Below are 12119 nucleotides of genomic sequence, written 5' to 3' on the forward strand. Positions count from 1 at the left end.
CAGCAGTAGCATAATATGGGTAACACCAGATATCGAAGGCAAACCCCTCAAAATGGAGCTGGACACAGGATCTGCAGTGTCTATAATTTCCACTACCGTCTACAATGAGCACTTTAAGGCTATAAAGCTGAAGAACACAAATGTGTTGCTGATGACATACTCAGGAGAGAGATTGAGCCCAATGGGGGCGTTGCAGGTCAGAGTGCATTATGGGGGGCAAACACAGCAGTTACAGCTGTATGTGGTGCCTGGAACTGGCCCCCCATTATTTGGCAGGGAATGGCTTTCAAAAATAAAGCTGAACTGGTGTGACTTGAAAATGCTCCATTCGTTCCAGTCCAAAGAGAAAGGCACAGACCAAACACTGGAACACTTGTGGAAGAAATACAACACAGTTTTCAGTGATCAGATGGGAACAGTAAAAGGCTTCACATCAAAACTTGTACTAAGAGATGACGCAACAACAAAATTCTGCAAAGCCAGATCTGTTCCATACTCCCTGAGACCAAAGGTGGAAGCGGAAATCGATCACTTGCAGGATACAGGGATCCTGACGAAAGTGGACAGAAGCGAATGGGCCACACCCATAGTTCCTATTGTGAAGAAAGATAGGTCTGTTAGAATGTGTGGGGACTTCAAGGTAACTGTGAATTCAATGTTGCATGTGGACCAATACCCCCTACCACGTCTAGATGACATCTTTGCTGCACTAGCTGGTGGGAAACACTTCAGTAAAATCGATCTGAAACAGGCTTACCTGCAGCTACCGGTTGAAGAGAGCTCCAAACAGTACCTGACCATAAACACACACAAAGGTCTATACAGGTATAACCGCCTGGTTTTTGGCATTGCATCAGCCCCAGCCATTTGGCAACGAACTATTGACCCGATTTTGCAAGGAATCCCAGGAACCCAGTGTATCCTGGATGACATGATCATAACAGGACGCACCGACAAAGTGCACCTAGCTAACCTGGAAAAGGTCCTGAAAAGACTGAAAGAGTATGGTCTACAGGCAAACTTACAGAAGTGGGAGTTCTTCAAAGACAAGATTGTCTTCTGTGGACATGAAATTGACTGCAATGGATTGCACAAAACACAGGACAAAATCGAGGCAGTGGTACAGGCACCACGACCACAAAATATCACAGAAGTGAGATCTTTCACGGGACTGATCAATTACTATAGAAGATTCCTCCCAAACCTTTCAGCAGTACTCCAGCCTCTAAATCAGCTCCTGGAAAAGAATAGGACATTCCGAATTCACTGTATATAGAGTCTACAGACCTGACTTGAGTACTACCCACCCCACTTCGATTTCAGCACAATTTATTTTTCCTGAAACAGTGCTATATTTGTACCATAGTGTCCAGACACCTCATTTTAAAAACAGTGAAAGGCCGGCAACACTCTGTATTATTCACAGCCCGATGAAATGACATCATATATACATTCTACAGACCCTACTGAGTATTCCCTACATTACTTTTACTGCGGCACCCAGAATAGATTTTGCTCTATTAGCAATACTCCGTATTATTGAACAAAATTATAAACTTAACATGTCAAATGTTGGTCCCATGTTTCATGAGCTGAAATAAAACATATGACGTGTTCCATACACACAAAAAGCTTAGTTCTCTCAAATTGTAAACATCCCTGTTAGTGAGCATTTCTCCTCCAAGATAATCCATCCATCTGACAGGTGTGGCAAATCAAGAAGCTGATTAACCAGCATGATCATTACACAGGTGCACCTTGTACTGGGGACAATAAAAGGCCACTCTAAAATGTGCAGTTTTGTCACACAGCAATGCCATAGATGTTTTAAAGGAGCGTGCAATTGACATGCAGACTACAGGAATGTCCACCAGAGCTGTTGCCAGAGAATTGTGTTAATTTATCTACCATAAGCCACCTCCAACATCATTTTAGAGAATTTGGCACTAAGTCCAACTGGCCGCAAAACCTCAGACCACGTATAACCAAGCCAGTCCAGGACCTCCACATCCGGCTTCTTCACCTGCGGGATAGTCAGAGACCAGTCACCCGGACAGCTGATGAAACTGTGGGTTTGGACAACCATTGAATTTCTGAACAAACTGTCAGAAAACGTCCCACCTTCGATGGCCACTGTCACGCTGGAGAAGTGTGCTCTTCAAAGAAGAATCCCGGTTTCAGCTGTACCGGGCAGATGGCAGAGTGTGTATGGAGTTGTGTGGGCTAGCGGTTAGCTGATGTCAACATCGTGAACAGAGTGCCCCATGGTGGCAGTGGGGTTATGGTATGGGCAGGCATAAGCCAATATGTATTCCATGTACAATGATTAGCATTGGGGGCATTTATTTGACCATTATTTGACCATTTATTTGACCATCCTAAACCCCAAATCTAATGCAAATGTCACTTAAATATGAACAAATATTAATAATAGTTAATGTTTAGACAATTACTGTACATGTATCATAAATAAATACAGGTTAATTATAATTTTCTACTATTACGTGGGGGACTTATATTGGGACAATTTCTGAAATTCCGTAACCCGGAATTACTTTTTTTAGTGTTGCCGACGCAACGCTGATGTGATTAGCACTGCTTACATTAGCCTTGGAGAAAACGGAATCTTTGGAGTCTCTGTCCTGAAACGCCCCATTCATCAGCCTATACAGGAATCCTAGTGCAGTGTTCTCCTGTTGCAGAAAACATGTATTAGTTAAAAGCATAATAACAAACAAGACAAAGGAAAACATCAAAATTGCAACAGAGTAGCACGATCAACCCCTCACTGATGATAGGACATCTCCATTTAGAATTATAAAAAGGCCAATGAGTTTTTTTGCTGAAAAATGAAATCATTATGACATAAGTCGATACAATTATGCACTTCTGCAATACGCAACCAATTGCACACTTAACATGTCATACAAGAAGCCAGTCAGCCAAATGAAAACAGCCGCGTGGCTAGCTGCATTCCACAACAAACACAATTAGTTGGTAATCCTGCACGAGCGTTCAAACACTACGCAGTATTTTATTGTGATGAGGCACATAAAACGATAATTTTTAGGTACTTAAAAAAATATACATTCTAACTGATTTTATCTTTAAAGTTTGCTGAGTGGAAACGTACCTCAAAGACAGGTTTCACTTCTGACGCCATCGTAGCATGAACAGAAGCTTCTCATCCTCTCTCTTTGCTAGTGTGTGCAGTGAATTGCTGGTGCATCGCAATATCGCCCTCTGTCCGTACGGGAGTATAATGACATCTGGGAGTCACAAAATACATTTCCTTAAGAGATTCTATTATCCTCATGAAGTGGTCATACTACACAATTTTAGGCCAAACTCATCCCGAATTATTCACAGAAAATCATGTGATCCAACAAAATCAAAGTGGGATACGACAAAAGTTTTTAAACATTCAGATAGCAACATGATAATCGTGCATTTTAAACATACAGTGCCTTCGGAAAGTATTCACACCACTTTAATTTTTCCACATTTTGTTACGTTACAGCCTTACTCTATTTTTTAAATGTATTATTCCCTCATCAATCTACACACAATACCCCATAATGACAAAGCAAAACCAGTTTATTTTTGTTTTGCTAATAAAAAAATAAAATATCACATTTACACAAGTTTTCAGATCCTTTACTCAGTACTTTGTTGAAGCACCTTTGGCAGCGATTACAGCATCAAGTCTTCTTGGGTATGCCTATACAAGCTTGGCACACCTGTATTTGGGGTTTTTCCCATTCTTCTCTGAAGATCCTCTCAAGCTCTGTCACGTTGGATGGGGAGTGTTGCTGCACAGCTGCCAATTGAGGACTTGTGAGGCGTCCTTTTCTCAAACTAGACACTCTAATGTACTTGCCCTCTTGCTCAGTTGTGCACCGGGGCCTCCCACTCCTCTTTCTATTCTGGTTAGAGTCAGTTTGCGCTGTTCTGTGAAGGGAGTAGGACACAATGTTGTATGAGATCTTCAGTTTCTTGACAATGTCTCACATGGAATAGCCTTAATTTCTCAGAACAAGAATAGACAGATGAGTTTCAGAAGAAAGTTCTTTGTTTCTGGCATTTTTGAGCCTGTAATCGAACCCACAAATACTGATGCTCCAGATACTCAACTAGTCTAAAGGCCAGTTTTATTGCTTCTTTAATCAGCAGAACACTTTTCAGCTCTGCTAACATAATTGCAAAAGGGTTTTCTAATGATCAATTAGCCTTTGAAAATAATAGTAGTGAAGACATCACAACTATCAAATAACACAGATGGAATCATGTAGTAACCAAAGAGGTGATAAACAAATCAAAATATATTTTACATTTGAGATTCTTCAAAGTAGCCACCCTTTGCCTTGATGACAGCTTTGCACACTCTTGGAATTCTCTCAACCAGCTTCATGAGGTGAAATGCATTTTAATTAACAGGTGTGCATTGTTAAAGTTCATTTGTTGAATTTCTTTCCTTAATGCGTTTGAGCCAATCAGTTGTTTTGTGACAAGGTAGAGGTGGTCTACAGAAGATAGCCCTATTTGGTAAAAGACCAAGTCAATATTATGTCAAGAACAGCTCAAAAATGTAAAGACAAATGACAGTCCATCATTACTTTAAGACCCAGATTTACTTCTGCTGCAGAGAATACGTTCTTTAGAGGTAACTGCACCTCAGATTGCAGCCCAAATAAATGCTTCACAGAGTTCAAGTAACAGACACATCTCAATATCAACTGTTCAGTGGAGACTGTGTGAATCAGGCCTTCATTGTCAAATTGCTGGACGAAAAACGCTACTAAAGGACCTATAAGAAGAAAGGGGTTGCTTGGGCCAAGAAACACGAGCAATGGACTTTTTTCCAAAATATAGTCCAAAATATAGATTTTTGGTTCCAACCACCATATCTTTGTGAGACGCAGAATAGGTGAATGGATGATCTCCGCATGTGTCGTTCCCACCGTGAAGCACGGAGGAGGAAGTGTGATGGTGTGAGGGTGCTTTGCTGGTGTCACTGTCTGAGATTTATTTAGAATTCAAGGCACACTTAACCAGCATGGCTACTACAGCATTCTGAAGCGAAACGCCATCACATCTGGTTTGCGCTTAGTGGGACTATCATTTGTTTTTCAACAGGACAATGACCCAACACACCTTCAAGCTGTGTAACGGCTATTTGACCAAGAAGGAGAGTGATTGAGTTCTGCATCAGATGACCTGGCCTCCACAATCACCCGACCTCAACCCAATTGAGATGGTTTGGGATGAGTTGGACAACAAGTGCTCAGCATATGTGGGAACTCTTTCAAGACTGTTGGAAATGCATTCGTCATGATGCTGGCTGAGAGAATGACAAGAGTATGCAAAGCTGTCATGAAGGCAAAGGGTGGCTATTTGAGTAATCACAAATATTTTTAGTTTAACACTTTTTTGGTTACTACATGATCTCATATGTGTTATTCCATGATTTTGATGCCTTTACTATTATTCTACAATGTAGAATTCTACGACCGACCGACCGGACGGACAGACGGACAGACACACAGACAGACACACAGACAGACACAGACACAGAGCTGAAGATGGTCCTGCTGAGATACAGAAGAGCTGGAAAGAGTTCAGCAGGAAACACCATCTTGGGCAGAGAGGAGTTTGACCTGAGGACAGCTGCTCAGTGTGTGAAGAGACAGGGAGAAGTAGCACAGAGGCAAGTCACATTGCCACTGTAGTGTAGTCCTGAACTGGTTTAAACAGGAGATTGTGCTCAGTGTGTCTCTGTGTCCTCCAGGATCTTACACTCTCCTCCTGGTCATAGCAGTCTGTATACTTCTGGCCCTTCCTTGGACACTGTGCTAACAAACCTCCAAACGAGCTTCAATGCCATACAACACTCCTTCCGTGGCCTAAAACTTCTCTTAAACGCTAGTAAAACCAAATGCATGCTCTTCAACCGTTCGCTGCCCGCACCTGCCCGCCCAACTAGCATCAGCACCCTGGACGGTTCTGACCTAGAATATGTGGACAACTATAAATACCTAGGTGTCTGGCTAGACTGTTAACTCTCCTTCCAGACTCATATTAAACACCTCCAATCCAAAATCAAATCTAGAATCGGCTTTCTATTTCGCAACAAAGCCTCCTTCACTCACGCCGCCAAACTTACCCTAGTAAAACTGACTATCCTACCGATCCTCGACTTCGGCGATGTCATCTACAAAATAGCTTCCAATACTCTACTCAGAAAACTGGATGCAGTTTATCACAGTGCCATCCGTTTTGTAACTGGAACGAATTGCAAAAATGGCTGAAGCTGGAGACTTATATTTCCCTCACCAACTTTAAACATCAGCTATCTGAGCAGCTAACCGATCGCTGCAGCTGTACATAGTCCATCTGTCAATAGCCCACCCAATCTACCTACCTCATCCCCATATTGTTTTTATTTACTTTTCTGCTCTTTAGCACACCAGTATCTCTACTTGCACATCATCATCTGCTCATTTATCACTCCAGTGTTAATCTGCTAAATTGTAATTCTTCACTACTATGGACTATTTATTGCCTACCTCCTCATGCCTTTTGCACACACTGTATATAGACTTTCTTTTTTCTACTGTATCAGTGACTTGTTTGTGTTATTGGCTTGTTTATTGTTTATTCCATGTTATTCCATGTGTAACTCTGTGTTGTTCTGTGTCACACTGCTTTGCTTTATCTTGGCCAGGTCACAGTTGTAGATGAGAACTTGTTCTCAACTAGCCTACCTGGTTAAATAAAGGTGAAATAGAAAATAAATCAAGTCAATGATTCATTCACTGAGAAACAGAGTAGTAGAGGAACACCTGGAGCTTCTCAGTGAGAGAGTCTGGAGTCACACTATTGTGCTGTTCACCACTTGGGAGACTCAACCATTGAGCGGCACATTGAGAGTGAAGGGAAGGTCCTCCAGTGGCTTGTTAAAAAATGATGTCACAGAGCTGCTGGAGAAGAAAGACGGTGACGGTGTCAGGAAACAGAGGAGGCGGTGTCAGGAAACAGAGGAGGCGGTGTCAGGAAACAGAGGAGGCGGTGTCAGGAAACAGAGGAGGCGGTGTCAGGAAACAGAGGAGGCCATTATTAGATAAAGAGAAAGAGACTAGAGAAGAAAGAAGAGAGAAAGAAGGTAGAGGAAGAGAGAGCAAAACAGAGACTGATGAAGGTTCAGGAACAGAGAGAGACCCTCAGATCACTAATAGATAAGACATACTTATTAAATTCTACCCCCTTAATAATGTAGACTACCTAACGGGATATAGTGGAGCAGGTTGAGAGCTTCAAGTTCCTTGGTGTTTATATCACCAATAAACTAACATGGTCCAAGCACACCAAGACAGTCGTAAAGAGGGCACGACAAAACCTATTCCCCCTCAGGAGACTGAAAAGATTTGGCATGGGTCCTCAGATCCTCAAAAGGTTCTACAGCTGCACCATCGAGAGCACTGGTTGCATCACTGCCTGGTATGGCAACTGCTCAGCCTCCGACCGCAAGGCACTACAGAGGATAATGCGTATGGCCCAGTACATCACTAGGGCAAAGTTTCCTGCCATCCAGGACCTCTATACAGTGAGGGAAAAAAGTATTTGATCCCCTGCTGATTTTGTACGTTTGCCCACTGACAAAGAAATGACAGTCTATAATTTTAATGGTAGGTTTATTGGAACAGTGAGAGACACAATAACAACAAAAAATCCAGAAAAACGCACGTCAAAAATGTTATAAATTGATTTGCATTTTAATGAGGGAAATAAGTATTTGACCCCCTCTCAATCAGAAAGATTTCTGGCTCACAGGTGTCTTTTATACAGGTAACGAGCTGAGATTAGGAGCACACTCTTAAAGGGAGTGCTCCTAATCTCAGGTTGTTACCTGTATAAAAGACACCTGTCCACAGAAGCAATCAATCAATCAGATTCCAAACTCTCCACCATGGCCAAGACCAAAGAGCTCATCAAGGATGTCAGGGACAAGATTGTAGACCTACACAAGGCTGGAATGGGCTTCAAGACCATCGCCAAGCATGGTGAGAAGGTAACAACTGTTGGAAGAAACACAAAATAACTGTCAATCTCCCTCAGCCTGGGGCTCCATGCAAGATCTCACCTTGTGGAGTTGCAATGATCATGAGAACGGTGAGGAATCAGCCCAGAACTACACGGGAGGATCTTGTCAATGATCTCAAGGCAGCTGGGACCATAGTCACCAAGAAAACAATTGGTAACACTACGCCGTGAAGGACTGAAATCCTGCAGTGCCCGCAAGGTCTCCCTGCTCAAGAAAGCACATATACATGCCCGTCTGAAGTTTGCTGATGAACATTTGAATATCTCAGAGGACAACTGGGTGAAAGTGTTGTGGTCAGATGAGACCAAAATGGAGCTCTTTGGCATCAACTCGCCGTGTTTGGAGGAGGAGGAATGCTGCCTATGACCCCAAGAACACCATCCCCACCGTCAAACATGGAGGTGGAAACATTATGCTTTGGGGGTGTTTTTCTGCTAAGGGGACAGGACAACGTCACCGCATCAAAGGGACGATAGACGGAGCTATGTACCGTCAAATCTTGGGTGAGAACCTCCTTCCCTCAGCCAGGGCATTGAAAATGGGTTGTGGATGGGTATTCCAGCATGACAATGACCCAAAACACACGGCCAAGGCAACAAAGGAGTGGCTCAAGAAGAAGCACATTTAGGTCCTGGAGTGGCCTAGCCAGACTCCAGACCTTAATCCCATAGAAAATCTGTGGAGGGAGCTGAAGGTTCGAGTTGCCAAACGTCAACCTTGAAACCTTAATGACTTTGAGAAGATCTGCAAAGAGGAGTGGGAGAAAATCCCTCCTGAGATGTGTGCAAACCTGGTGGCCAACTACAAGAAACATCTGACCTCTGTGATTGCCAAGTACTAAGTCATGTTTTGCAGAGGGGTCAAATACTTATTTCCCTCATTAAAATGCAAATAAATGTATAACATTTTTGACATGCATTTTTCTGATTTGTTTTGGTTATTCTGTCTCTCACTGTTAAAATAAACCTACCATTAAAATGATAGACTTTGTCAGTGGGCAAATGAACAAAATCAGCAGGGGATCAAATACTTTTTTCCCTCACTGTACCAGGCGGCGTCAGAGGAAGGCCCTAAAAATTGTCAGACTCCAGCCATCCTAGTCATAGACTGTTCTCTCTGCTACCGCACGGCAAGTGGTACCGGAGTGCCAAGTCTAGGTCCAAGAGGCTTCAAACCAGCTTCTACCCTCAAGCCATAAGACTCCTGAACACCTAATCAAATGTCTACCCAGAATATTTGCATTGCCCCCCCCCCCCCCCCTCTTTTACACCGCTGCTACTCTCTGTTGTTATCATCTATGCATAATCACTTTAATAACTCAACCTACATGTACATATTACCTCAACTAACCGGTGCCCCTGCATATTGACTCAGTACCGGTACCCGCCTGTATATAGTCTTGCTATTGTTATTTTACTGCTGCTCTTTAATGACTTGTTACTTTTGTTTCTTATTCATATATATATTTTTAAATATACTGTATATAAACTGCATTGATGGTTAGGGACTCGTAAGTAAGCATTTCACTGTAAGGCGCATGTGACTAATAACATTTTGTGATATATAATGTCATATAAACAGCAATAATGTCTAACTTTTTCCTCAGAGCATGGTACAGATAAGTCATTGTACACACCTATGTTAACTTTAGTGTTTTTATAACTCTCAGATGATTAAAACATATTGCACGTGTCCAAATAATGATTTGCTTTGTGTCCCATGGGGTTGTTCCATGGGAATTTACAACAACAAAAAACGTTGTTCCCTTAGTGGAAACTCCTGAGCTGGTTAAACAGGAGATTGTGCTCAGTGTGTTTCTATGTCCCCCAGGATCCCACACTCTCCTCCTGGTCATATGAGGGGATCATTCATTCACTGAGAAACACAGAAGATCAATAGAGGAACGCCTGGATCTTCTCAGTGAGAAAGTCTGGAGTCACACTATAGTGCTGTTCACCTATGGGGACTGTCTGGGAGACACAACCATTGAGCAGCACATTGAGAGAAGGGGAGGCCCTCCAGTGGCTTGTTGAGAAATGTGGAAACAGTTATCATGTCCTGAATAATGAGAACAGGGGTGATGTCACTCACGTCACAGAGCTGCTGGAGAAGATGGAGGACATGGTGGCAGGAAAGAGAGGTGGTGTGTTTCAGCCTAATGAAGAGGAGCAGGAACAATCTGCAATAATCAGGAAGACAGACAGCATGAAGGGGCTTCCTCCAGTCAGTAAGAAACATTCTAGCGGACCTGTATTAATATACTAAACTGTATAACTTTAATTGATTGCATATAGTCTTTACTTGCTTGAACTGCTTTATGTCCAGATTTTTTTTTACTTGGTCGGGTCGCTCAAAAAGGATACATACTGTAGCTTTAAGTACACATACATTTTATGTAATTCATTCAGCATTTAACTAGGTTTGAACTACCATTGACCTTATGTTGTTTTTCTCAATCACATACAAGCATAGTTTGGAACAATGTTGTCGGTTTTCAAAACTGCGTTCACAAGACACCAAACTATTTGGCATTTTACAAAACAATACAGGCCTGATTCAGATTTAGGAAATGTACTCTTTCCCATGCACATCTTTCCTACGCACTTCTCAGTAGTTGGTATTCAGACTTACCTTATGCAGGTGCGTAATGTGCTTTGCAGGCCTGGTTCTCTTGTGTGCGCTGAATACATTTTAATTCAACCACTGAAAACCCGCCCACTTGCTGGCCAACAGATTTTCTCATGGAATTTTCATTTAATAGGGTTTTCAGTACATCCCTTTAAATACGGTGTACCTCTTAATTAGACTTTTGTCGACACCAGAAAACAACCTAGTCGACAACCTAGTTGTCATTCAACTGAAATGTGTCTTCCGCATTTAACCCAACCCCTCTGAATCGGAGCGGTGCAGTGGGCTGCCTTAATAGACACACGTCATCGGCGCCTGGGGAACAGAGTTCAGTATATAGGGATCAGTGAAAGAAAGCAATCTAAATATAAGAATATTCAGCTCCATTTCTGCACCAACTGGCAGATAAAAAAATACTCTTGATTTTGTACATTTTTTGGACAAATTTGAAGGTTAGGAAAGTTTGTATGTATGAATCATAATAAAAAAAAAAACAGGTTTGGAGACTCTTCACCCACAAAATATATTGATGAATAAAAAAAGTGGTTTGATTCATCCTGAAAATTGTCATATTCAATTTCAATACATTAAATATTGGAAGGTGGAAAAAAGTGTACAATATGGGTTGAACAATAGTCCTATTAATCTAGCCTAATCATGGGACTGTATGGCAGCGATTACAGCCTCGATTCTTCTTGGGTATGACGCTACAAGCTTGGCACACCTATTTAAGGAGTTTCTCCCATTCTTCTCTGCAGATCCTCTTAAGCTTTATCAGGTTGGATGGGGTGCGTCGCTCTACAGCTATTTTCAGGTTTCTCCAGTGATGTTCGATCGGGTTCAAGTCCGGCCTCAAGGACATTCAGAGACTTCTCCCAAAGCCACTCTTGGGTTGTCTTGGCTGTGTGCTTAGGATCATTGTCCTGTTGGAAGGTGAACATTCACCCCAGTCTGAGGTCCTGAGCGCTCTGCAGCAGATTTTCATCAAGGATCTCTCTATACTTTGCTCCGTTCATCTTTCTCTCGATCCTGACTAGTCTCCCAGTCCCTGCCACTGAAAAACATCCCCACAGCATGATGCTGCCACCACCATGCTTCACCATAGGGATGGTGCCAGGTTTCCTCCAAACGTGACTCTTGGCATTCAGGCCAAAGTTTTCAATCTTGGTTTCATCAGACCAGAGAATTTTGTTCTCATGGTCTGAGAGTCCTTTAGGTGCCTTTTGGCAAACTCCAAGTGTAATCTTCCGGTTACTAGTCCAACACTCTAACCACTAGGCTACCCTGCCGCGTTCAAACAATGACCCAAGCCCAGATCAGCTAATCCCTAACATAGTGGCAAATATACAATACGCCAGGGTTGTTGGTAGACACAATAAAGGTAACCTAA

At 42.4% G+C, this 12119-nt stretch overlaps 1 protein-coding gene and 1 long non-coding RNA gene across 4 annotated transcripts in view; both read right to left on the minus strand.

Moving 5' to 3' along the window:
- Positions 1-3286, minus strand: part of LOC110498084 (gastrula zinc finger protein XlCGF57.1) — a 37365-nt gene extending 34079 nt beyond the window's left edge. Inside the window, exons 1-2 of one of the 3 annotated variants that reach the window (XM_021574660.2) lie at positions 3134-3286; positions 2604-2693 (exon numbers count right to left, since the gene is read on the minus strand). In XM_021574660.2, the coding sequence (XP_021430335.1) occupies positions 2604-2693; positions 3134-3163 (120 nt within the window). In that variant the 5' untranslated portion in view covers positions 3164-3286. Of the gene's footprint in view, positions 1-2603; positions 2694-2919; positions 3059-3133 lie in introns of those variants that run through there. The other 2 variants (XM_021574658.2, XM_036955025.1) reach the window with 2 other exon arrangements.
- A 619-nt stretch (positions 3287-3905) lies between these two features.
- On the minus strand, positions 3906-11092 carry LOC118941377. The gene is made up of 3 exons (XR_005037609.1): positions 10733-11092; positions 10193-10280; positions 3906-3951 (listed from the first exon to the last, which is right to left on the minus strand). It is a non-coding gene; the product is annotated as an uncharacterized LOC118941377 (long non-coding RNA).
- Positions 11093-12119: the final 1027 nt, after the last annotated feature.

Source organism: Oncorhynchus mykiss, chromosome 19 (genome assembly GCF_013265735.2).
Source record: "Oncorhynchus mykiss isolate Arlee chromosome 19, USDA_OmykA_1.1, whole genome shotgun sequence".
Classification (NCBI taxonomy): domain Eukaryota; kingdom Metazoa; phylum Chordata; class Actinopteri; order Salmoniformes; family Salmonidae; genus Oncorhynchus; species Oncorhynchus mykiss.